The 26,445-nt window shown below is 47.4% G+C and overlaps 1 protein-coding gene across 2 annotated transcripts in view; it reads left to right on the top strand.

Annotated features, from left to right (window-relative positions):
• The window catches only part of MAP3K14 (mitogen-activated protein kinase kinase kinase 14), a 33,230-nt gene extending 7,366 nt beyond the window's left edge, over positions 1-25,864 (top strand). For both annotated transcript variants that reach the window (XM_063179139.1, XM_063179140.1), the window contains exons 2-16: positions 3,836-4,108; positions 4,651-4,720; positions 6,863-7,073; positions 7,188-7,784; positions 8,753-8,890; positions 10,852-10,981; positions 11,866-11,997; positions 12,402-12,506; positions 13,539-13,702; positions 14,752-14,902; positions 15,502-15,852; positions 17,066-17,172; positions 18,396-18,540; positions 19,459-19,559; positions 22,280-25,864. In XM_063179139.1, the coding sequence (XP_063035209.1) occupies positions 3,856-4,108; positions 4,651-4,720; positions 6,863-7,073; positions 7,188-7,784; positions 8,753-8,890; positions 10,852-10,981; positions 11,866-11,997; positions 12,402-12,506; positions 13,539-13,702; positions 14,752-14,902; positions 15,502-15,852; positions 17,066-17,172; positions 18,396-18,540; positions 19,459-19,559; positions 22,280-22,444 (2,820 nt within the window). In that variant the 5' untranslated portion in view covers positions 3,836-3,855 and the 3' untranslated portion in view covers positions 22,445-25,864. The remainder of the gene's footprint in view (positions 1-3,835; positions 4,109-4,650; positions 4,721-6,862; positions 7,074-7,187; positions 7,785-8,752; positions 8,891-10,851; positions 10,982-11,865; positions 11,998-12,401; positions 12,507-13,538; positions 13,703-14,751; positions 14,903-15,501; positions 15,853-17,065; positions 17,173-18,395; positions 18,541-19,458; positions 19,560-22,279) is intronic.
• The last annotated feature ends 581 nt before the right edge of the window (positions 25,865-26,445 follow it).

The raw sequence follows: 26,445 nt of genomic DNA, 5'->3' as shown, positions 1-26,445 counted from the left end.
CAGACATCTTCCAGCTGAGATGGAAGAGCTGAAGAGTGACTTTAGCGAAAGAAAGGAGATTTTAAATGAGCAGGGAACCATGTGGCTGTCTCTTACATGCACAATGTTTGAGTATCTCATTAGTTCTGACTCCCTTCAGTCTCAGGTGACCTTCTGCAGTATTTTAGTTTCTCCCACACGTTGGCTGAGGGAGGAGCTGCCACCAGAGCGGTGCCTTCACAGCAGGACTGAGACTGTTTGGCTTTCATTCTGTAAAAACACACTTTCTGTTTTACAGCAGTGGGAACTAACATGAGTTAACCCAAGGTGAGTAAACCCTTAGTGGAGATAAGGAGCAAACAGGCTTTAAGCTGGTATCAAAGGCCCATTGTGGGTTAGGAGTGCACTATCCCCTCTTATCTCCTGCATCATTACCTGACTTCCCCTTTCTGCCTTGAAAATAACGAGCCCATCACATGTCCACAGAAGGAAGAAAGTCCAGGATATGGAAATCAAGAATTACAGCTGGCTGAGGGAGAGGAGAAGCAGCTCTGAGTAGGGCACAGAAACCCTCCAGCTCAGGACCATGAAGCTCTGTGTGTTTTTGTCTGTACAGGAAGCTGTGCTCATCCTGGAGCTTATAAACAGGCAGGGGAACTGCAGCTCCACATGGGTAAATCCTGCTCTTAGTGGGCTTCCTGTGGATCCTCAGATCCATCTGCTGCTGCCCTCTAATCTGGAGCTGTGGGGTGGCTCTGGGCAGAGACGGAGTGCTGGGTCTGAATTATGGCACTCAGGAGCTCTTTGCACCTCTCTGAGCCCCTTCCACGTGCACAGAGATGAGTCAGGCCTGTTCAGTTCTGAGTCACACAATCTCTGAGCTTGGGAAAGACCTCCAAGCTTTCAACCACATCCCACCATGCCCACTAAGCCATATCATGAAATGCCATGTCTGCTTGGTTTTTGGGCACCTCCAGGCATGGGGACTCCACCAATGCCTGATCAGCCTTCCAGTGAAGAAATATTCACAATATCCAACTTGAGGCCATTTCCTTGTGTCGTGTCTCTTGCTTTCTGGCAGCAGAGCCCAACCCTCAGTTGTCTTCACCCTCCTGTCAGGGAGCTGTAGAAGGCAATAAAAGTCTCCCCTGAGCCTCCTTTTCTCCAGGCACAACCTACACTCCAAAAACTATTTAAAAATTCTGATTGCTTATTTTTAATCACATCTTCGCCCCACCATGCTTTGCTGTACACACCATAAAAATACTTGGCATTTGACTTTTCCAAGGACTGAAAATTGTGCAGCAGCAGTTAAACAGGCTGGGCATGCAGGTTCTGGCCCTGCACAGCCCCACAGACCTGAGTCACACATTAAACTGCCTGAGCTGTGCCCAGCTCCAATTGCTCACAATTGCTGCCTCGGTCTCTTTGAGTCTGCAAGTGAGGCAGAACTTTGTTGACTTTAATCTCAGTTATGTTTCCTTGTTATTCTTTGCCATTTTAGAGGGCAACAAGGACTTGTAGGTTTGTTTCTCCCCTGTCTCTGTTCTCCTTTGACTCAGCCAAGGAGGGACTGGTAGAATTCTGTATTTTTTGCTGATGGGGATTGGTTTGCCCAGAAGGACCTTGAAGGTGAGGGGAGGGCAAGGAGAGACAGAGTTAATGCAAGTCAGGAGAGAGTGAGGATAAAAATAACCCTGAACTTGTCAGTTTGGCCACTGGTGGCTGGGTTAGTCATCTGGCAGGCTCTGCTCCTGCTGCTCCAAGGGATTATTTTACAGCACTGAGAATTGCCATCATTTCTGTAGAGGAGAGGGAGCAGGACGGCCCTAATGAGTGGGATACTGTCATCAGCACTTCTTTTGCACAGCAGCTGTTCTCTGTTTGGCCTCTGAATGTGGTCATTGTTGACTTTCCTTGTACACCTGCCAGGTTGTTAGGTGACTCACAGCACCAAGGTTCATGCTCTTGGCTCCCAAATGCCTCCTCTTTTCCTTGGTGGTCCTTCAGGCATGGAGCACCCACTCGTTTTGTCATTTTCCTGATTCATCTCTGTTGCCAGGAGCCTGTTGGAGTCAATGTCCCGTTGTCCCAGGCAGCTGCTCAAGGTGGGGAAAAAAGGAAAAGGGAAAGAGAAAGGAAAGGGAATGGGAAAAGAAAGGGAATGAGAATGGGAAAAGGAAAGGGAATGGGAAAGGAAAGCAAATTTCAAGGAAAGGAAAGGAAATTTCAAGGCAAAGTAAGGAAATTCAGGAAAGGAAATTTGGAAAGGGAAAGGGAAAGGAAAGGAAAGGAAAGGAAATTTGGGAAGGGAAAGGGAAAGGGAAAGGGAAAGGAAAGGAAAGGAAAGGAAAGGAAAGGAAAGGAAAGGAAAGGAAAGGAAAGGAAAGGAAAGGAAAGGAAAGGAAAGGAAAGGAAATTTCAAGGCAAAGTAAGGAAAATCAGGAAAGGAAATTTGGGAAGGGAAAGGAAAGGGAAAGGAAATGGAAAGGGAAAGGGAAGGAAAGGAAAGGAAATTTCAAGGCAAAGTAAGGAAATTCAGGAAAGGAAATTTGGGAAGGGAAAGGAAATGGAAAGGGAATGGGAAAGGAAAGTGAATGGGAAGAGAAAGAAATTTCAAGGAAAGGAAAGGAAATTTCAAGGAAAGGAAAGGAAAAAGAGAAGAGAAAGATTTGTGCAGACTGAAGCTGATGAGCCTCAAGGTGTGCTCCTGTAGTGATGCTGATATCTGATTTTCTGGCCTCTGTTAAAATGTCCCTCCTTATCCTGTCCTGGGTTTGTGCTACTTAACTCCCCTATACATTGCCCAAGGTTTCTGAATTTCCCTGGGTGGTTTAAGGGTGGAAATGTTCATTTTAAAGTTTTGCACTGGTACAAGGAAGGGGTCTTTGCACTTAAGGGCCAACAAAGGTTTGTAAGGAAACAGCTGGTTAACTTCTCCAGAATCCAAGATGAGTGAATCAGGAGCTACACCAAGGCTGTATTCCCCAGGGGCTCGTGCTGTAGGGAACTCCTCACTCAGCCAGGGTTGAAAATCAGCAATGTGGAATCTCCATCCTGCCCCTCAGTGCTTTGCTTCCACGTTGGTTTAAGATTGCCCCTTTGCATTCTCAGCTCTCTTCTGCCTTTATCTGTGCTGGGGCCTGTTTGGGGCTCCATTTATGTTCCTGTCATTCACAGTCTGTGCTGATCCTCTCCCCAGCTCCCAGGGGAAGGGGTGTGATGGTTCCAGCACCATCACTGTCCTCTGTCCCACACCAACTTCCATGGATCCTGCACTCTGTAAGAGCTCCACTTCTGATGGGCTTGAGCAAGGATTGCAGGCAGAAGTTGGTGGTGATGTGAGGGAGGATCTGTGGGTGGGCAGGTTGGCTGTCGAGCCTGGCAGCATTGAAGGAGGATGAGGAATAACTGAGCACAGGGAAAAAAGGAATTGTTTGGGTTTATGGCCATCCATGTGGTGGGAGAGCACAGTGTCATTCCCCCCAGGTGCACTCTAGGAGAACTTTCATATCTTCCCTTTTCCTGGGGATGAACATTCTTCCTGTTTAGTGATATGGGAGTTCCTCCTTCTCCTTGTTTTCACTGTTTATATTTAAGGGAATATACCAAGAATTCAGTTTCTCTGAAACCTGTGTGGTTGCATGCTTTCAGTCCTGAGAATGTTGAATATTCAGCTCTTCAGTGGTCCAAGTCACAAATTGAGGACTGGTACTCCAGGGTTCTTCTCCAGCTCAGAACATGGGCAGCACCTTGATTTGAATTATTTATTAATTATGATACCTTCAGGAGCCTCCTGTTTCTCATGAACTGTGAAGGATTTTGACAAGTGTTTTGTTTTTCTCTTCTTCCTCAGTGTCTCCCTGAAGCTGGGAAATGGCCGTGATGGGAATTGCATGCCAGGGATCTCCTGATCCAGCAGTCAAACACAAAAAGGAGCTCACAGCTGCTGAGGGGCTGAAGGAGACAGTGAGTGAAAAGCAGAGCAGTGTTTGCAAAGTAGAAGATTCAAAGAAGGCCATCTTTGACAGTCAGTGGAAAATCCTGAATGATGTAATCACCAGAGGAACAGCAAAAGAAGAAACAGAAGGAGGCTGTGCATCAATTTCTATTATTGCCCAAGCAGAATGTGAGTAGCAGGGCGGGCTGTGCTTCATTGAGAAAAAGGAATGTGCAGAGAGGGATGAGATTTCACTCCCTCTGCACTCCTGGAGAGCTGAGGCCACATCTATTTGTAATCCCAAGTGGGGTGGAGCTGATGACACATCCCAGACTCTATTTAGGACTCTATTTAGAAATCTCCTAATAATGTGGCAGCATCCACTGAATAAAGCAGAAATAACAAACCAGCATGAGACCTGTGCACCCCAACCAGATCTGTGTCCTGTGGGGCTCCTGTTCTTAGCTGCCTTCTGAAAGGGGTTTAAAGGAGGGGATAAAGAGGAGAAAACCAAAGTAAAGCTCATCTGGCAAAGAGCTGGGGGATCAGGAGATAGCTGGGAATGCTCCTAATTGTGGGGGAGGAAGAATGCAGTGTGGGTGGTGTGACATGACTGTGCACTGATTGTCTGGATCACTCATTTAGCACAGTGCTAAAGCTGTTTGAGTCCAGTTGTTACTAGGAGAGACTGTTTAAGAGGAGAGATAATCCTGGGTTTTTTTTCCTCACAGGTGAAAACAGTCAGGAGTTCAGCCCCACTTTATCAGAGAGATCCTTTATTGCCCACAGTAAACGTTACAGGTGAGAGACCTCTTAACACAAACACCCCTCTTCACTTAACACAAACACCCCTCTGCACTGCTGATTTCTGACTTTCCTTGTTCCAAATCACTCTGGCTCTCTGCACTTCAAACATTTTTCCAAAAGCACTTCTGTTGGAATTACCTTCAGTCTGAGGCCTGGTAAGAATTTGTCTTTCCCAAAACGTCTTCCTATCAGGAAAAATTACAAATTTAGGCATAAACCTTTTGAAACACCTTTCCTTATTGGCAATACCTGCAGATTTACTGCACTTGTAGCCTTCTAGCTGTTTCTGGATGGTCAAATTTGTTTTGAAATGACTCTTTTTTTTAATGTTCATAAGGTTCTTGATGTAGAAGGATCCCAGGAGAAATTTTCAGTCTTTTTTAACTGAACTGTGTTGATGCTTTTGAAACTGTTCCACCATCTGCTGAAAAGCTGTGTGAAACCTGGGCTGCTGCTAGAAGGAGCCCTCAGAAAAGGGAACAGCTTAATTTCTTGGAAGGCTAAAAGGGGATGAGAACCTTTGCTTAATGACAGCATCAACAACAGAAGTTGTGAACACAGAGAAGCTGCAAGTGGTAAAAGGGGCAGTGACACTTGTGATGGCCAAGTGGAGGCCTGGGAATTGCTTTTCTGGAGTGAGCTGCTTGTTCTTCATGAAGAATATCTTCCTCTTGGGGCTCATCCTGGAGCTTTTTTACGCACTGGAGCCCTCTCAGGCAGCCCCAGCACCCTGAAATGGATCCTGGGGTACAGAAATAGGTGCTGCCTGTCCCCCGGTGGCTTCAGACATCTTGTGGGGTCTGAGGTTTGACACTGCCCAGTGGCTTTAGGATGTGGTCCTATGAACCATCTGAAGAAGTGCAAAGTGACCCATTTCTGAGGGGTTTTATGTAGGATCTGGGCTTTTCTGGGATGCACACCAGCTGTGTATTCAGGCTCAAGGCACTGTGCTGATGCCATCAGCCAGAACTCTACTTATGGCATCTTTTAGCACTAAAATAGGAAAAGAAGGAGAGATGGGCTGTGCCCTGCATCACTGATCAGGAAAAGTAGAGAAATGTATCAGAACTGTTCTGCATCAATGGAACAATTGCCTCATTTGAAGATCAAAAGTCTTATTTTCTCTTAGAGCTTAATTTAAAAAATCCAACTGCTATGGTTGGTATTGAATCATAGAATCACAGAATGCTTTGAGTTGAAAGGAGACCATCTCTTTCTGACCCCAACTGCAGGCAAATATTCCTCTTGAGAGTTCATCTCTTTGTGCAGACCCCAGCTGCAGTGTTGTGTGTATCTGTACACATTCTTAGAAATCATGCTGTAGTTTTGGGCTTTACAAGCCAGCACATTTTGGCTTTTTGAAGCTGTTTTATTTGAGTGCTCTTAGTCATCCCTCTTCTCTGTGCAGAGCGCTTTTCCTTCAAATTAGAGCAGGCATTGATATTATGAAAACATTTATTAATTTAAATAAATTTTAAAACAGACTGCATTTATCCATTATCTCTGTGATTCACTAGAAATCAACCACAAACTGTCTCAGAGCAGCCTGGACACATGCAGTGCTTTCCCCTCTACTTTGCTATGTTCAAAAAAGAGACATAAAAGGAGGCTGGAGAGGGAGTTTGACAAGGAGTGACAGGACACAGGGAATAGCTTTCCCTAGCCAGAGGGCAGGGTTAGGTGGGATATTGGGAATTGGGAATTGTTCCCTGGCAGGGTGGGCAGGCCCTGGCACAGGGTGCCCAGAGCAGCCCCTGGATCCCTGGCAGTGCCCAAGGCCAGGCTGGACAGGGCTTGGAGCAGCCTGGGACAGTGAAGGTGTCCCTGCCATGGCAGGGGTGGCACTGGGTGGGTTTTAAGGTCCCTCCCAACCCAAACCATTCTGTGACTGTACATTCCAGCCTTGTTCTTCCAGAATTTGTAAACCCTGGGTCACTTTAATATTTTGCCTCCCCCACACCCCGACATTTCTTTTATACAATCCCAGAGGTGCTGCTGAGCCTTGACCTTCAACTTACCCCTCCTAGAAGTGAAGAAATTGTGTTTTAGCTCTCAGTTGAGCTAGCAGGGTTGCTGATTTCCCCTGTGTGGGTTGAGCTGCCCCATCTCAGAGCCCTGCTGTGCTCTGCCTTGCAGCAGCCGCTCGGACAGCCTCGATCACATCCCCAACAATGTGGCCCACGCCACGGAGGGCAGGATGGCTCCCACCTGGAGAGGGAGGCACCGGGGCAGGGCCAGGAAGAAAAGGCACAAGAAAAGATCCAAGCTGAAAGGACAACCTGTGGCTGCTGGCAGGAGGAGTCCAAGAACTCCAGAACAGGAGAGCTGCACCCCAATTCCTGTCCAGGTGAGAATCTTCCACCTTCCTTTTGTTCTGTTTCTGCAAACTCCTAACAGCTCTTGGGTGAATTTTGGTGGCTGTACTGAGGTTCCTGCTCAGCTGTTTGGTTTTGTTTTCTAGGAGGATGAATCCCACCAAAGCACTCTTTACAGAAACAGTTTTTGGGTTCCTGAATTTAACAAGGACTTGGGCTATGATCCACTGCCTTTTGAGAAGCCTGCCCATGCCCCTTTGTCCATGGGCAAACTGCATTCCCCAAGGAGCCAGTACAAAACTGAACTGCACAAGCTGATAAGCCCTATTCAGTGCCTTAATCATGTTTGGAAACAGAGGGACACTGTTCCCCAGCCTGAGACTCTTCATCCTTTCCCCTACAACATCCTTCCCCCCCATTTCCCACATGTGGACAATCCCCTCCGTGCCATGAAGCAGAATGCTCTGGACAAATACTTCCATGGTGACCTCAACTATCAAGACAGTCACTTATCTGGCCTAAACTTAGAATATAATTTCACCAAATGCATCAACCAGTCTGTGCAAACCAGTGCTGACAAACTTTCTGTGGAAGAATATTTGGTAGATGCCTTGAAGGGGAGTGTGAGTTTTGGAGAACCACAAAATTTAGCCAGCCTGGCCAAGACGTGGAGAGGAGGTGGGCTGGAGCTGAAGGAACAATTCCATGAAGCAAGTGAAAATGAAGGAGTGCTGCTGAATGAGGTGATCTGAGCCACTCTGGGGTGTGGGAGGCTGAGTTTCTCCTGGGCTTTGGGCGAGGGATAATCTGCACCCATGTGCTTGCTGCTAAAACTGTGATTTCTGAATGGTTCTGGATCTGGTTGGAGCTGCCAGATAACGTTGCAGGGTTGTTTTCTGCAGGAATTAAAGCCCTGCCTGTCTCAGACTGCTGGCTCCATGCTGTGCTCAGTCACCAGACATGCAGGCTGGCTCTGAGCAGTGGTTCTGTGCTTAGTCAGTCTTCAGCCATGTCCTCTGTTTGCTGGGGAAGAGCCCAATCTGTTCAGCCAGGCTGCAATATTTGTTGGCTCTGGAGGAGCTGGAGTGTGACAGAAACCAGGGCTGGGTAGAAGGGGAGGTGCAGGAGGGCAGCTCCTGCAGCATCCCACAGGGCCTGGGCACAGAAATGCATTCAAACCCTAGGGACATGATTCACTTCTCTTGAATTCAGTTCTCTCTCAACACCTTAAAGTCCTCCTGGAAGACTTCCCTGGGGTCAGTATGACCCTGTCAGTGTGGTCTGTGGAGCTCGAGGTGTCCCCTACCTGCCTGCACATGTTCACACTGATGCCTGAGGCACAGTCTCCATCTACTGACTGCAGAAAAGCTTTCAGTGGCTGCATTTAGTCATGGGAGTCTGAGTGAGCTGTAGGATTCAGCTTTGTAGAAGGGAGGAACACAGAGCTCCAAATCCATCCAAATCCTGGTGGACTTTCTTTCCAGCAGTGGAGTCCACTCAGTTAAATCCAACAGACCTCACAGAAATCACATGGGTTCATCCTGTGTGGTTGCATCTCAAACCTGTGACAGAATTAATCTTGTACTGAGAATTCTAGAGAGGTGCTGTGGTATCTGTCCTTGTGCTGCTTTGGAGAATGTTGATCTCCATGCAGCTCAACATTTAAATGTCTCTTTTGTTGCTTAATTTTGTTTTCTGTTTGTACTTCCAGAAGCTGAAGCCGGTGGATTACGAGTACCGAGAAGAAGTTCACTGGACCAAGTGCCACGGTTCCTTGGGCATTGGCTCTTTTGGGGAGGTCTACAAGGTAGAGGACAAGCAGACAGGATTCCAGTGTGCTGCCAAGAAGGTAATTCTGTGTGAGAGAAAGACAGCACATGGAGAGAAATCTCTTCCCTCTTTAGGCCTTGTACAGTCACAGTGAAGTGCTGCTGTTGTGTCCAAGGAAAAGCATAGGGGGTGACAGACAGAGAAGCAGCTGGAGGACCTGTGTGTGCACAGGAGCCAAGATCAGCAGCCAGAAAAAAGCTCATTTGACTTTAAAGTGTGCTGAAAGGCAAGAATAGAGCTTTCTGAATGATTGTGAGTGACTGCAGGGGAGCAGCAGCTGAGTGGGTTGTCTGTTATCTGACTATTCTTATCTCAAACCATGTCTGGTGTAAGTGGTTACATGGCAGGTATTTATTTCCCTGTTGAAAAAGGAATAAAGTAGGAAAAAGCCAAGGCAGTCAGTAGGATCTGCAAACAGAGCTTTCATCTCCTGAGTGTCAGCTGCAGTGCTGGCACATTGTTCTGAGGTGATGCTGCTCCAGATGCAGCAAAGGATGTGTGTTTTTCCAGAAGCTGGCACTGTAATCTGTTCTTCTCCAGGAGATGTCATTGTCACATGATGTAGGAAGTGTGTGGAAGATAACTTGGATCAGGACATTGATTTGTGGGCTGCTGTGAGGGCATCAGGGGTGCAGACAGAGGGATAATGCAAGGAGATGAGGAAAATGTAAAGTATTTTATTTGAACTTACACTTGAATACTTTCATCACCCTGTGAACTGATGTTTCTCACATTACCTCACTAGAAAACTTTGTGTGGGAAGTGTTTGCCTTGAGTACAAAAATATTATGTGCAAAAAAGAACCGTAACTTTCATTTTCCAGTTTAAAATGTTCATTTTCCCCCATTTACACTGGGCCCAGCTTGCTGTGCTCCCTGTGGAAAGATGTAAGAGGCAAGACAAGTCAGGGTGTGTATTTATTTAACCATTCAGTTGTCAGCTATAAAAACAAACATCTCTCAAGCATGTAGAAAATTAATTCCTGTTCTGCATCCTCACAGTTCAGGTGTGAAATCTTGTGGTGACACAACCAGATTGTTTCCTGTCAGTGTGTAGCTATTTAAATGTATTATCCATTTGGCAAATCCACAGTCTTGGGAGGAATAGCTGTTCCTTGTGGGGTGTGTTTTCAGGAAGGAAGATGGTTGTGCTGAAAAGGGAAACATGAAAGTAGGAGAAGCTGAAGTCTTTCAAAATGTCATTTCCCCCCCACCTAATTACTGATGGATAAATGATACTTCTTTATATCAGAAATGCATCTTCTTAGATCACACTCTGAAAGCAGAGAGTTCTAACATGCAAATTTAACACTTCTCTATGCTCTATTTAATTTTCCATGAATAACTGTCTGCAGTTCCTGTGACAGGAGGCCTCTACTTCACCTTCTTTCACCAGACTTGGTGCTGGAAGCACCTGCTCTCCAAATGCTTGAGATGAAAGCAAACCAGCTATAGCTGGATTGCTGACAGAGAAGAAACATGATGCATCTTTTTCCCACCAGAATCTTCATGACTCATGTTTTCCTTCTGGACTTCAGCAAAGTCTTGTTTTATTTAGTTTGGCTGAACTTATTGAATAAAGTTTTTCTTTAACCATTTGCAGGATGAGCACCACCTAACAAGGTGATGGACGTATTTTGTATTCCCTCCTGTTTTGGGGGAATTGAATTTTTGCCAAGTTTTGCACCATCCCCAGGGTTGTTTTTTTTTCCCTCAGTTATCAAAATTATCTTTTTACTGAGACAAAAATTACCTTTCTACCTGTAATCTGGAGTTATTGCAAGCTGGCATCTCTTGTGATGAATTTTCACTTCCCTGAAACATTGAGGGTTCATCATCCCGAGCGTTCCCACTTCTATTCAAGGTCACAGAATTAAGTTTGGAAAAGACCACCAGGCCCAGTTAACCCATGTCTGCTGTCCCACAGCCCCCAGAGAGGGACAGTTGTGTGAGGGTGGCTCAGTTTTCCCTGTTCCTGCAGGTGCAGCTGGAACATTTCCGTGCCGAGGAGCTGACGACGTGCGCGGCCGTGAGCAGCCCCAGCGTGGTGCCCCTGTATGGGGCTGTCAAGGAGGGTCTCTGGGTCACCATCTTCATGAAGCTCATGGAGGGTGAGCAGGGCACCATAGCAGTGCCCAGTGCACGTTGATCTCCTTTTCTTCCTGCCCAAATATGAATCTGTTAGATCCTCAGTGCATCCAGGGTATTCGTGGTGTGAATTCCCCAGTGGGTTGGGATGGGTGTGTGTAAAACCTGCAGTAGGGGGAATAATTCCCAGTCCTGCCTTATTCCAGTTCAGGGTGTCTCTTTCACACATTTGGGGCTGGTTTGTGCTTCCTGGTGGTTTGCAGGACACCAGTGGGGCTCATTGCCCTGGCTGCCTTGATGATTCCATTGCCTGGTGCTCTTTTTCTGGCCAGAACCATGGAAAACAGGCTGTGAACCATGGGAACCCAGTGGGTTGGGATGGGTGTGTGTAAACCCTGCAGTGGGCTTGCTGTGATTCCCAGTCCTGCCTTATTCCAGTCTCTTTTTCACAGTCAAACACATTTGGGGCTGGTTTGTGCTTCCTGGTGGTTTGCAGGACACCACTGGGGCTCATTGCCCTGGCTGTCTAAGCAAACCTTGATGATTCCATTGCCTGGTGCTCCTTTTCTGGCCAGAACCATGGAAAACAGGCTGTGAAGAGTGAGTGGTGGTCAGTAACACCTAGAAATGCCTCTTCTGATCACAGAGCACTTGCTTTTGCTCCAAAGCAGCACTGTTAAACTGACACTAAGCAAAAAAAAAAAAAAACCATATAAACAAGGCCTGTTCTGTGAGCAGCAAAAACCCTGGGTAGAAACAGAAGGAACTGAGCCATGTGTGGAAGATAAGTGCTGTCAGACCTGGAAAATCTCATTTTTTCAATGGAAACCACCAGGAATGCTAATGATGATGATGCTGGAGAGAATTTAAACATAAGATAACATGAACTCCCTGGATTCCTTTTTAGGTGGCTCATTAGGGCAGCTCATTAAACAGAGTGGCTGCCTGCCAGAGGACAGAGCCCTCAGCTACCTGGGCCAGGTCTTAGAGGGTCTGGAGTATCTTCATGCTCAAAACATTCTCCATGGAGATGTCAAAGGTAGGAAAGTGTTTGAAGTACCTTGTTCTTGTCATTTCTTAAAAGAGGCAAACTGCTTGGAGATTAAATTGTGGGATTACTTACTTAAGTTATGGGATCTACTTACTAGATTTTCAGATCTATGTTTGAAATTAGAGTTTCCCTTGGTTCTAGACTGCTGGCAATATCATATTTGTCACCTCTTCTTGTCACCCCATGGGTCTGCCAAGGTGCTTGGCACCACCACTGGGCTACAGGAATCTCCAGGGCAGGCAATTGGTAATTTATAAGAGATAATTACTTGCTTAAGGCAGTGACAGGAGAAATAAATCCTTTGGGCTTAGAAAGCTGTAGTTGTGTGTGCTTTTGAGTGTTTTTCCCATCTCCTGATGCAGAGGACACTAATGGAACCCTTCTCTTGGCAGCTGAGAACGTGCTGCTGTCAGCTGATGGGAGCAGGGCCCTCCTGTGTGACTTTGGCCACTCTGCTCACCTGCACCCAGATGGGCTGGGAAAGTGCTTGGTCACAGGTGAGGCTTTGCTGCTGCTTTTCTGAGGAATTGCTCTTCTGACTCATCCTCTCCCATGAACATTTACATGTGGCTGATTTGCAAGCAACTGCTCATGGTGTCTCATTTATTGGTATTACTGTGACAGCCAAAATGACCTGAAATTTGGGAGGTGATGGTCTTTGTCTCCCAGACTAGAAGGGTTTTTGTAAGATTGTCAGCATGCTGCATTCAGTGTTTTGTCCCTGCAAGAAACCACACTGAAACTTTAAAATCCTACTCAAACTTTTTGTATAAACTCACTGAATAGTGAGGAAAAGTTCTGACCTCCCCTAAAGCAAAATTCCTTTTTTTTTTTTTTGCCAATTAAACTTAACCTTCTTCTTCATGCAGCTGTTGAAAGAGAAGGGTTTATTTTCTAAAGTCAAGCTCATTTTGCCTCTCAGATTTGCTTGCAAGGGAAGTTTAATCCCTATTCTGTGCATAAGGGATGGGTCTGAGAGGGAATAGTTTCTGAGAACACACAATGCTGCTTTTTGGGTTAAGGTGGAGCCCTTCCAGTATGGAGAAAAGCTGGGAGAGCTCAGATTGTTCAGCCTGAAGAAGAGAAGGCTCAGAGGAGACCTCAGAGCTTCTTCCAGTGCCTAAAGGAGTTCCCAGAGTGCTGGAGAGGGACTTGGGACAATGGCCTGGAAGGACAGGGCAAGAGGAATGGATTCCCACTGCCAGGGGGAAGAGTCAGATGGGATATTGGGAATTAGGAATCCACAGGGTGCCCAGAGCAGCTGGGGCTGCCCCTGGATCCCTGGCAGTGCCCAAGGCCAGGCTTGGATGGGGCTTGGAGCCACCTGAGACAGTGAAAATTGTCCCTGCCATGGCAGGGGTGACACTGAATGAACATTGAGTCCCTTCCCACCCAAACCACTCCATCCTACAAAGCTGCCACATCTCACTTCAGCTGAAAAGAGAGGGATTCTGCCTCAGGCCCCCTCCCAGTGGCACTGGAGCAGTTCTCTTGCCTGCCTGCTCTGAGTTTCCTCCTGGCTGCTTTAGGGAACTACGTGCCTGGCACAGAGACCCACATGGCCCCCGAGGTGGTGATGGGGAAGCGCTGTGACTCCAAGGTGGACGTGTGGAGCAGCTGCTGCATGATGCTGCACATGCTCAATGGCTGCCACCCCTGGACCCAGTACTACAACCACCCTCTGTGCCTGAAGGTGAGTGACCCAACCTCTGTGCAGGTGAGCTGCCTGAGCTTGTTGCTGCTGGCCAGGGAGCATTCACCTCAGGGTGGATGGCTGGCAGCCAGCTGGGCATCTGACAGCGTTGGGAAGGATGAAAGTTTGACAAGGAAGTCTCACAGATGCTTAGCAGAAAGATTTTTAAATGTAGGAATAGAGATGGAAGCAAGTTTTGATGGAGAAGAAAAGAATTGCTGAGCCAGTTTACTGGATACCCTTTGCCTTCTTGGTTATGTTAGTTAGGAGGGGTTTTTATGGCTTAGAACAAAGGATAAACCCACCTCAAACCAGAAGATGTTTTTATCAAGCAGGAAGATAGCACAGGCAAACAAGTAAGTAGAAAAAAGGTCTCAGAATTTTCCACTGCAAGAAAACTGAAAAACAACTTCTGGCTTAAACTGTAATGTACTGACTTTGAGTGATTGGAGAACAGTAACATGAATATGGTAATTACAGTAGCTATGATAGGCTAGAGATAATAATTAAGGTATAGATTGGTTCTACTGTATTAAGATGCTCAGCAAAGTATATAATGCACTGTAACCAAAACCAAAGGGTCTGCAGGCCTGCCTGCAGCTGGAGCTGACAGCTGTGGGCACAGCTCTGTCACCCACAACCTGGACTGCTGGAACCTCTTGGATAGAATAAACTGCATTTTGGATACAATAAACTGCATTTTGTACACAATAAACTGCATTTTGGATACAATAAACTGCATTTTGGATACAATAAACTGCATTTTGGAGAGCTCCTGGAGTCTCTCATTCAGGCTCTTACATGACAGGATACCTGCCTTGCTCTGGGAGCTGAGCATTCCCAGGCTTGCTCTGCTTGGGTTGTTCTTCCATGCCCTGCTCATGACTTGGGTGTGCCTTTTGAGCCATTCAGCTGTAATAAAATTACTGTTCAGCTCTCACTTAATGCTTTCATTTCAGTTGGAAACGCTGTTGGGGTGGGAAGAACCTTCCTGAAATCAAATTAAGCCTCTCTGGTGTAACCTCTTTCACTTCCTGTTTGTTACACAGATCGCTAAAGAGCCGCCTCCTGTGAGGGAAATTCCACCTTCCTGCAACCCTCTCACTGCTGAGATTATAAAGCTGGGGCTGGAGAAGGAGCCTCTGCACAGGGCATCTGCATCAGAGCTCAAAACCAAAACCAGCGTGGCACTTGAGGAAGGTAGAAATGTCCTGATGTAACTGATGCAGCTGAACCTTTGTGTTCCCACTGGTGCTGCTCCTTTTGGAAGGGCCAGTCTGTTTTATTGGCCAGGATATAATTTTCACAGCATTGATGCATATTTTGGGTTGATGGCTTCTGCCTGCAGCCTGTTTGTCACCCAAATAAATGTTAATTTCCTGTGTGCTGTCACATGCTCTTCTTCCTTCTGTGCTGAAGGAGGGGAGCTCCCTCCAAACACTGTGGGTTTGTTGAGGGCTCCTGTCAGCTGAAGCATGTGTGCAGCACAACTGCAAGCAGGGTTTACTGCATCCCTAGCTGTAACTCATACTTGTGGTTCATTTTTACCCCTGACACATCACTAATTTATTTCAGCTTAACCCTGCTGAGTGTTTCTGTAATACAGCAAGAATTTGTGGAGGTGATCTGGTTTTATCTTATGAAGAAGCTGGGCATTTTACAGCAAATACACTTCAAAAATTCTTACAGAAAAGGAAAACTTTTACCTCTTTTATTGCTTTATTTGATAATGTTTGTACCCTTGTTTTTAGTGCTTTATTTGATAATGTTTGTGGGTTTTTTTGTTTTTTTTTTTGCAGTGGGAGGTGTGAGAAGCCCCTGGAAAGGTGAATACAGAGAGCCCAGACATTTCTCTTTGAACAAAGAAAACAGTGCACAAACATCCCTGTCCCCCACAGTGAGCCCAGTTTCTGAGATTGCTTCTGACCCAAAACTGTCAGTCAAAGTTTCCTGTGGCAGCTCAGTCCTCCCACCTCCATCTCTGGAGCAAACAGAGGAGGCTGAGGGACCCCACTGGAATGAGGACAAGGAGATACCTGAGAGCTGTGATCCCCCACCCCTCTCCTCAACTCCTCTGCCCCTGAAGAGCTGCAGCCACATGGAAAGAGCCACAAACATTTCAGAGCAAGAACTTCAGCAGCTGGAAATTGGTGAGCACTGGGCTGGGGGAGGAATTCAGCTCTTTTTGCTTGAGAGCAGGATAAAAATACAGCTGCTTTCTCTTGGCTTGTTGACAGTTATTTTTGGGTTTTCAGCTTGGATGTCATTTTGCTCATAGTTCCTTTCTCGTTACACAAATTGCTCAACGTTCCTTCAAGCTACCAAAACTAATAGTTCTGAACCAATTAAATGTGCCACAAAGGGAGTGAACAGAATTTCCTTCCTCCTGAACAGGGGGGAACCTTCTGAGAGAGGTGCAGGGACCTCTTGGAAAGCAGCCTGTTTCAGACTTGTGCTTGTTTACACTGTGTAAACAGTGTCAGAATTCCAACTTCAGCTGCAATTTTGGGTTCAAACTTTTTTTTTTTTGTTGTTAATTGAGGTAAGCCAGGATAAAAATAAAGAAATAGCAGATGTCAAGCAAAGCAGTGCAGTTAAAACCAGCCTGCAACTGTTTAGTTCTGGGCATTGGAAAACGTACAGCCATCAGCCAAAGAATTTGGTTAGAACAGCAATCCAGAGTTTGAAAACCAGCAGTGAATCTAGTGTGAAAATCAGTGATTTGTCCACTTCCATTTCCCTAATATAACTCTACATTTTGCTTTTTTTTCTCCCATATTTTATAGTCTTTTTAAATTAATTGAAAGAAATTAGGAAGAGAGTGGTTTGAATTGTAACTGTGTCAGAAACCTGAGGAGTTTTAGGGGTTGCTGATGGGCAGCTTCTTTCTCAAATGGCTTTGGGCCTCAGCAGCATTGTAAGAGCTGGTTATGTATGGGATATCTGGATTTTATCAGGAATATTTGCAGTATTTGTAAGTACTTGTATCCAGATAAGGGAGTACAAACCTCCAGATACTTGTGAGAGCTGAGTACATGAGTTTGGCTTTTCCCTGATAATGTGGATAGATCTAAAGTGGCATCTCACAGGAGACATAAAGGCAAGAACTGGTGATTTTGGGGTGTTATTTTGCATGCTGTTGCACAATCCATCCCCTCTTGGCTCAGTTTCCCTGTTTCACAGTGGCCTCTGCATGTGTGTTGGGCTCTCTTGGCACCAGTATGAATATTCATTAAATATTGCTGAAAAAGCTTTGGGTATTAATTGCAGAGCTGTGATTAGAGCAGGGAGGCATGGAGGGAAACACTGGAAATGTCTCCCTGAAACACTGGAAATGTCTCCCTTCTCTTCCTTTTGCTGCAGAACTCTTTCTGAACAGCCTTTCCCAGCCTTACTCTCTGGAAGAGCAGGAGCAAATGCTTTCCTGCCTCAGCATTGACAGCCCCTTTGTGTCAGATGCCAGTGAGAAGGTGAGTGGGGACAGCTGGGGGTGGCTGCCTGGCCTCCTTGGCAAAACTGGGACCTGTGACCAATGAAAATCTGGAATTTCTCATCTTTGCTGCTGCTTTTTGACACTCAATTTGCTGGGAAGAAAGTTTTGCTCGTGCCCAGTGGGGTGTTGAGGGTTGTAGCTGTGCTTTGGTTCCCTGTCCAGCATGGATCCTGTCCTCCAGAGGTTCTCCTGTGCTGAATCCTCACCAGAAGCTTCAAGAGTCTGGATACAGAGAATCTCAGCAGCCTCAACCCTGTGCAGGAGAGGGAACTGGGGAAGCAGTGATGGAAGCAGGAGCTGCACCCAGCAGCTGTGCAGGGTCTCCATCCTGGCCATGGTTTAGGGAAAGGCCAGGAGGGTGAGACAGGAAAACAGACCCAAATCTTGGATATTCATTCCCAGATCTATTCTCCATGAACTTCTTTTAACCCATTGATAATAATGAATACATAGTCCTGATTATTTACCAATTTCAATTAGATTGGTTTGCTCTCTCTGGTGTTCCTAAGGTGGGGAAATACAAGTGAAGAATATTGAACAGGCCTTGTTGGACCAGGGAAGGACAAAAGCCCTTCAACCACAGTTTTCAAAGACATTCAGTCCCTAATTTGTGCAGGAGCCAGTTCTGATTGGGAGCAGCTTTGTGTCCTATTTCTGTCTCTCTTCTCAGTGTTCCAGTGCTTTTTGAGGAGGACTGAGGGAGTTGTGCACAGCTCAGCTGTTGGCACACACAGTGTGCAGTGTGGGATCTGACTCTGCTTGGTTTTTCCCTCTAACACCTACACCATACCTGTAACTTGGTTTTGACTGGTTCTGACCTCTGTGCTGGTGTCAGATTGACTGGGACAATGCAACAGTGCAGCTGCATAGGGCCTCTGATTAGTTTTGTGCAGTGAATTGTTTTTCCTGGGTGTTTCTAATGTCAGTAAGTGACAAATATTTTAACTGATTCTTAATTCTCCTTCCAGTCAGTACAACCCCTCTTTTCTCACTCAGCTTTTCAGCTCATTATTGATTTAACTATTGGGAATATCTGATAATATCTATAATATCTGTTGCACTGCAATCCCAGATGGCACATAAATGTTGACTAATCCCTGTGGATTTCCACCTTTTTCCTCCTGACCTTATTTTAACGCTCATCTCCTGCCAGCTCATTTTCTTTCAGAACCTTAAACAAACTTATGCTTATTCCTGCAGAACTCCATGAAGGCTTCTCAGAGCTTGAGGGACACCATGAGCTCTGGGATCCATTCCTGGAACAGCCAGGCAGAGGGGCAGAGCTGCAGCTGGAACAACCTGCTGAGCCGCAGCCGGCACACGGACACCCCCAGCTGCTTCAACGGTGGGTCTGCTTCCCTCAGCAGGGAGAAATGGCCAGAAATCACTTCCTCACTACCTAGACAAGCTGGAGATGGAGTTTTTAAACTCATTTTGTCCTTCTGTTGCTGTGGCAGCACAGATCCACCTAAAGATGGGTGTGAGGAGACCCAGTCTGGCCCAGTCACAGATGGATGTGACAGCGTTCACAGGGGTCTGAGGGTGAGGGAAAGAGATGAAGATCTGACTCCATGTTTCAGAAGGCTAAAATTTATAATTTTATGATATATATTATATTAAAACTATACTAAAATAATAGAAGAAAGGATTTCATCAGAAGGCTGGCTAAGAATAGAAAAGGAAAGAAGGATAACAAAGGTTTGTGTCTCTGGCAGAGTCCGAGCCAGCTGACTGTGATTGGCCATTAATTAGAAACAACCACATGAGACCAATCCCAGATGCACCTGTTGCATTCCACAGCAGCAGATAACCATTGTTTACATTTTGTTCCTGAGGTCTCCCAGCTTCTCAGGAGAAAAAGTCCTAAAGAAAGGATTTTTCATAAAAGATGTCTGTGCCAGATGGGTCTGTGCAGTAAAATCCAGGGAAGTTTCTGAGCACACACAGAGCCTGTGTGCCCTGGTTCATGCAGCCTCCATGTGCAAGGAATGTTTTATAACCACAAACATCCACCCAGAATTTTGAGGGCATATTGTGCAAATTAATCCATCCCTTCAGCTGCTTTCTTGCTAAATGCAGCTCTGCTCTGTGAGTCATTGCTGTCTGCAGCAAGCTCCATGCTCAGCAAAAGACCTACATAAATGAAATCCTTAATGACAAAAATGAGCTTTTCCCCATGTGTGTGCCTTGTCAGTCAGCTTTGCTGTGGGCTGTGAGGTCCTTGTGGCTCAGAAGAACTCAAAGAACCTCTTGTGCATTCCAGGAGTGAAAATCCAGATCCAGTTGCTAACTGGAGAAAATTTGCACATCAGAGATTTCCACAGGACAAAGGTGGGAGACATTGCCACGGGGATCAGCAGCCAGGTGAGACACAGACTGCAGCTCAGTGCATCATTTGAGGAATGATTTCTTCCCTCATAACCCCTGAATGCCAGAGAGACCCAGGAGTGGTTCAGGGGTCCTTAGGACAGCTTTAGAAGCACAATCTCAGTGCTGCTGTTGTGAGTGTGGTACCAGAGAATGTTTTCTGAATCACAGAATCATTAAGGTTGGAAAAGACCACAAAGATCATCAAGTCCAACCTTTGACCAAATCCCACCAGGCCCACTAAACCATATTTCCAAGTGCCACATCCACTCATTTTCTGAACCTTTTCAGGGATGGTGATTCCACCACTGCCCTGGGCAGCCTGTTCCAATGCTTATCCACTCTTGCAGTGAAGAAATTTTCCCTAATATCCAGCCTAAACCTGGTTCCAAACCTGAATTGTTAGCCAGTGCCAGTTGTCAGAGTGAGCACAGAGATCTTAGAATATAGATATTCTGTGCTGCAGCTTAAAAAAATCCTTCTCCTCCATTATAAACTCTTTCCCCTCTCCTTGAAAAATCATATATAGATTTTTTCATCATGAGCAGTAGCATCAGCTCAGGGAGATGAGCTCTGTTTGGCTGGGGTGCTTCCAGCTTGTTCTGTTGGAGATGTTGGCACACTCCTGTGAACCTCACTGTGGGCTGCTTTGGCTGTTCCTGAAAGAAACTCTGGAGAGTCTGTGGGACTGTGACTCATCTCAGTGTAAAATGGGATCTGAAAGATCTCACTGTAAAATGGGATCATCTCTAAAAGATGTTGCACCAGTCCAGAAAATGTTCCAGTGGTGCTGGTTCTCTCTAGACTCTGTTCTTGTGAACATCACAGAGCAAAATATCTGCAGAGGAGCTCAGGTGCCCAAACAGGGGCAGCTCAGGACCCCCCAGCCATGGCCCAGAGCTCAGGGAGGTACTTTGGTGTGGGACTACCAGTCACTGTTTTTTCTGGGTCTGGATTGAAGGCACTTGAGACAGTAATTCATGTTTGAATTCAGGTGTTTATTATTTCTTATCAGTAAAACAGTCTCACTGCTGTGAGTTCTGCAGCAAGGCACAAAATGGCCAACAATCTCTTGTTCCAAGGTCTTTTAAGACTAAACTATCCAATTAAGGACTGACACCTAGATTATTTCCCTTTTTAACCCAATAACTGTTCCCAATGTGAGCTTTTCTGCCCAATTACAAAATGCCATCCAAACCCATGAAGAAGGAGCATGAAGAAGAAACCCAGGATGACACCCTGTGCCCTCCATCTTGCTTCCATCCACTACACACTAAAAATCCCAAAATCTCAATTTCTCACCAAGTGCTACACCTACACTGCTCTCTATAATCCATTTCACACTTTTGTGGATTCCAGTCTATCTTGAAGTCTGGGAAACTTTCTCCTTGAATGAGGGTCAAAGTCAGAGCTCCCCTGGTGTGGTGGTGCTCACAGGGGTCTGAGGATGACGGAAGAGATGAGGATCTGACTCCATGTTTCAGAAGGCTTGATTTATTATTTTATGATATATATTCTATTAAAACTATACTAAAAGAATAGAAGAAAGGATTTCATCAGAAGGCTGGCTAAGAATAGAAAAGGAATGATAACAAAGGTTTGTGACTGACTGAGACAGTCTGGGCAGCTGGGCTGTGATTGGCCATTAATTAGAAACAACCACATGAGGCCAATCCCAGATGCACCTGTTGCATTCCACAGCAGCAGATAACCATTGTTTACATTGTGTTCCTGAGGCCTCCCAGCTTCTCAGGAGAAAAAATCCTAAGGAAAGGATTTTTCATAAAAGGTGTCTGTGACACCCTGGGGGGCAGGACACCCCAGAGCAGACAGAGAAATATTCCCAGTGCCCTGGGTTTCCTCACTTTGGCAGCAGGGTGGGCACTGCCCAGTGCAGTTGTGAGATGTTTCCTTATGAGAGGAGCTCAGGATGTTCCTGCCAAGCACGAGCCCCTCCCTGAGAGCTGCTCCTGCCTTGGGAAAAGCTGGGTGTGATGGAGGGGTGTAGGAGCATTGGGTGTAGGACGGTTGGGACGGACAGAGATGAGAGATCTCTGCAGCCAGGTCGAGGAATTTGGGGTTTATTGCAAATGGCCTGGGTGCAGGGCCCTGCTGGGAGCTGTGGCTGGCAGCTCAGAGCAGGGCCAAGAAAAGAGAGGGGGAGAGAGGATGAGAGGGTGAGAGAGTAAAAGGCAAGAGCTAAGAGACAAGAGGTAAGAGTAAGAGCTAAGAGCCTACAAAAGTAAGTGAGCGAGGTTCCCGTTCCCATACAATAAATCATCTTCTGTGTTGAATATTCTGATTCTCACCAACCAATCTAGTGCAAGATACAAATCCTATAGCATTTCCATACAGCCTATAAGAATCATTACATTACCATCCTGTGTTACATTTTAAACCCTAAAAACTCCTCTTTGGGCCCCTTCTGCCAAGCTGTAGGGTCTGCTCGGACTCTTACACATGCCTGCTTGCAGAGGGTGTTATTTCATCAAAAGGGGATCACCTTCAGCTGGCCACACCATTGTTTTCCATCTGTTCAGTAACTGAAGGATCTCAAAGCTTGCTTTCATTTCAATCTCGCTTATAGTTTCCATATTCTCACAATCTTTTCCCAGACAATCATATTGATAAGGCTTTCCTGTGCCATCTTCCCCAACAGAGGGGTGTGATGGAGGGGACTGGAAGTGGCGCTGAGCTCTGTGTGTTCTGCTCCCCAGATCCCCGTGCCTGCCTTCAGCCTGGTGACCAAGGAGGGGCAGCCTGTGCACTACAACATGGAGGTGCCTGACTCTGGCATCGAGCTGCAGTGCACCCTGGCCCCCGACTGCAGCGTGGGCTGGGCCTGGCGCGTCAAGCACGGCCAGCTGGAGAACAGGCCCTGAGGCCCTGCCTGCTCTGGAGCTTTGCACCTTGTGAAAGGAGGGATTGCAGAAGCTTCTGACCTCCCCTGCCGTGGAGCACCAAGTGCAGTGGCTGCTGGTTGTGCTGCAGCAGGATCACAGCTCGCTGCCCTCGCTGCTGTTGGCTGCTCTGATCCACTTCCAAGACGTGTCCTGAGCTTAGACATTCCCCAGGACAGTGGGAATTCCTTGTTTGGGGTGTGTTAGAGCTTGAGAATGGTAGGTGGAAATTCCTCACTTCTCAGAGGAAGGAGGTTGTGCTGTTCAGGAGAGCAGGGCCATGAGAACTCTGCTCCTGCTCCAAGGTGAGGTCCGTCGTGGCTGGGCTTGCCCAGAGGAGGAGCTTGGGTGCCCTCAGTGTTGTGCCAAGGGGAGCTGGCTGACTTCCTTCCAGCTGGAGGAAAAACCATTTCTGTAGGCTCTGGGGAGCATCATCTCCACCTCAAGCCTTTAGCATGGGGAGGATCCACAGCAGTCACTGGCTGGCTCTTGGTTTCACCTCCCACCCTTCCCCGCAGTCGCTTTGTTCTTGAATGAGAAAAGAACTTTGTTCCCAGAAAGAGCTTTGCTTGCAGCTCCCACCTGCAGGGCTCAGAGGAGCTGCTGCTCTCTCTGGTGTCCCTGGCAGGCAGGGCAGGAGAAGGGTACAGAATTCCATGGAGGGGTAGTTCCTCCATCCTGTTCCCACCTCTGAGGTGGGACTTGAGGTGTGCTGTCCCATCCTTGGAGGAATAAGGGACATCAGCTCTGTCAGCTGTGACAGGGATGAATTTTATTGCAGAGTTTATAAAAATCTCCCTCCCAGCTCCCAGTCCAGCCCAGTGCCCCAGTTCTGTGAGCTCAGCCTGCCCTCACAATGCTTCCCACTCCTCACTTCAGACTGGGTTCACTGAGTGGGATGGGCAGCTGGGCCTGCAATGCCTTAAGCTTTAAACTGGTTTTTTTTACTGATTTCTGAATGTTTGGAACACACTGAAACCTCACAGGTTAATTCAGGTGGGTGGGTGTTGTTCACCCTTCTCCACCCCAGAACAGATCCCAGGGGAGGTGTGAGCTCCCAGTGTGCTTGCTCAGGGCTGTGCTTGTTCCAGGCCTGGCACACCTGGAAATCACAGTCCCTCCTTCTGCCTGTGCCTCTCCCAGAGCTCTGAGGCTGCATCTGAGCAGGGGCTCTGCATCCAGCAGCTCCCAAATCCAAGGTGGGCTCTGCCAGGTCCATGCTGCTCTGGGAGACACCATGGGGCAGCAAAGTGTTCCCAAGGGAAGTTCACTCAGAAAATAGCTGGGAAAAGCAGAACTCCTCCTTTTTGAGGAGCAGCACTCCTTAAACAATGGATGCTCCTTCCCTTTGGTCTCCCAGAGCATGGGCTGGTTTTGCTCCACCAGACAGTGACATCCCTGATCAGAAAACTCAAGTTTTTAATAAGAAAGTGGAACTCATGAAGAAAAATGAAACCTGTCACCACTTTGGGTATCGTTTTTATAGCACTTTTTGTTCTAAAGCACTTAATACGTTGTCCAAAATAGGCACCTAATTATATCTACTATGCCACATTCAGAGTCTTTTCAGTAAATAATTAACACATTATGCACATATCTTCCAGGAGGAAGTGGGGAAGGGGGAGGTTGGCTCCATTTCTTTTTTCAGATGCCATAAATTACTGAGAGTTTAAGCTCTGGAGCAGGAGGGATCAAAGTGCCTCTTCCAGGACTCCCAAGCACAGGCTCAGTGGATCCCTGGCTCCTTTCCTCAGCTTCCTCCAAGGGGACAGGAGGAAAACCTGGTTGTTTTTGTGAGTGTGTGGTGGTGTGTCAATCCCAAAGCACGGTGGGTTCCATCCCAAAGGCTGCACCTTGTGCCTCTGTCACCTGAAGGGTGCTCCCATGTCCTGGTGTCCAGTTCCATGCCTGGGCATTGGGAGTGAGCCCTGGAGCAGCAGGGAGGGAGCAGCAGGACTGCCTGCAGGACTCCTGGGCTCTGCATCTGCAGCATTAACTGAACTCAGCCATCTGCACAGGGCAGGGAGCCCTCCTGGGCCTGGGATGTCCTCACAGGGCCCATGGAGATGTCTGTGTTCCCCTGGTTCGTGGAGATCTCCTGGTCCATGGAGGTGTCTGTGTTTCCAGGTCCATGCAGATGTCTGTTTTCCCAGGCCCATGGAGATCTCCTGGTCCATGGAGATACCTGTATTCCCAGGCCCATGGAGGTGTCTGTGTTTCCAGGTCCATGGAGATCTCCTGGTCCATGGAGATGTCTGTATTCCCAAGCCCATGGTGCTCTCCTGGCCCATGGAGATGTCCATGTTCCCAGGTCCATGGAGATCTGGTCCATGGAGATGTCCATGTTCCCAGGTCCATGGAGATATCTGTGTTCACCTGGCCCATGGACATGTTCATGTTCCCCAGACCCATGGACATGTCTGTGTTTCCAGGTCCATAGAGATGTCTATGTTCCCCTGGCCCAGGGAGATGTCTGTGTTCCCAGGCCCATGGAGATCTCCTGGTCCATGAGGATGTCTGCGTTCCCCTGGTTCATGGAGATCCCCAGGTCCATGGAGATGTTCCCAGGCCAATGGAGATCTCCTGGTCCATGGAGATGGCTGTGTTCCCCTGGTTTATGGAGGTGTCTGTGTTCCCAGGTCCATGGAGATCCCCAGGCCTGTGGAGATGTCCATGTTCCCAGGCCCACGGAGATGTCTGTGTTCCCATGGAGATCTCCAGGTCCATGGAGATGTCCATGTTCCCCAGTCCCCTCATAGCAGCATTAGCCAGGATTCCCCCTGTTTGCTTGTCCCAAGCCTCCAGCCCTGTTTTGCTGCCACCACAAGTGCCCAGTGAGGCTGCAGGCTCCCAGCTGGCTGTGTCCCTGCTCTCAGGGTGGCGTGTGCTGTCACATCCCTGCCTGGGGACACAAACCACCGGTGCCTTCCCCGTCCCTGAGCTCCTCTGGGCCAATCTCCAGGCTGTGCTGAGCTGCCCCTGGCTCTCTCCTGCTGCCAGGACAGTTTCCTGTTCCCTTGCCTCGTCACTTTGCTGTGACAGGCACAAACAAGCTGGCGTCCAGATGAAGGCAACACTGACAGCAGAAAGTCGGCAAAGATTTGCATTATCCTTGTTCTGTCAGGTTTCATAACGAGTGTTTAGGACAGAACCCCAGCTCAGGGTGGGGAGGACAAGTAGGAGTGATAAACACAGATGGCTCTTGTTGTGCAGCTCCTTCTGGAAGTCTGGAAAAATCGCTGCTGGTGAGCTGAGGATCTCCTCATTGAGATGGGCACTGGGGGAAGGTGCTGGAATGAGGAGCTTGTATGGAATGAATGACACTTTAGAAAACTGTGATTTCATGAAGTTAACGTTTTTGACCTGCATTTTCACAGGGAAAAAAAAAATAAAGCTAAAAAAAAAAAAAGAGAAGATTTTGTTTGTTGTCGTTGCTGGTGGTTTCATGTGTTGTCCCAGAGAACAAGATGGTGATGCTGAATGAGACATTTCCCATTTCCAGGCAGAGGAGCTTGGTCTGAATGAACTCTGCTGTATAACTTGGGTTTGGGGGATTCAGGAGAAGTCAGGGAGGAGGCTTGGGCACTGCCCAGGGAATGGTGCCAGCCCTGAGGCTGCCAGAGCTTCAGGAGGGTTTGGACAGCACTGCCAGGGATGCCCAGGGTGGGATTGCTGGGGTGTCTGCAGGGTAGGAATTGGACTGGATGATCCTTGGGGATCTAGTTCTACGATTCTGTGATTTTTGGGGCTGAAGAGGCAGCACCGACTTTGATGGATCTAAGCCCAGGCTTTGCTGAACAGCCTGGCATCTCTCTCCTTCCTAGCAGACAGTCCCTTGTCCTCCCTCTGTCCCTCTGCAGGGGATTTGCTGCACTGGGAGCTGCTCAGTCTTGCTTGGGAGGCACAGAGGTGAGGCAGGCAGGTGCTGCAGCCCCTCTGCAGGAGCTGTTTGTCTGCATGGAGCTGTTTGTCTGTACAGAGCT

The sequence above is a fragment of the Melospiza melodia genome, chromosome 30 (genome assembly GCF_035770615.1).
Source record: "Melospiza melodia melodia isolate bMelMel2 chromosome 30, bMelMel2.pri, whole genome shotgun sequence".
Taxonomy (NCBI): Eukaryota; Metazoa; Chordata; class Aves; order Passeriformes; family Passerellidae; genus Melospiza; species Melospiza melodia.
This window is presented reverse-complemented; position numbering and strand designations above follow the sequence as displayed.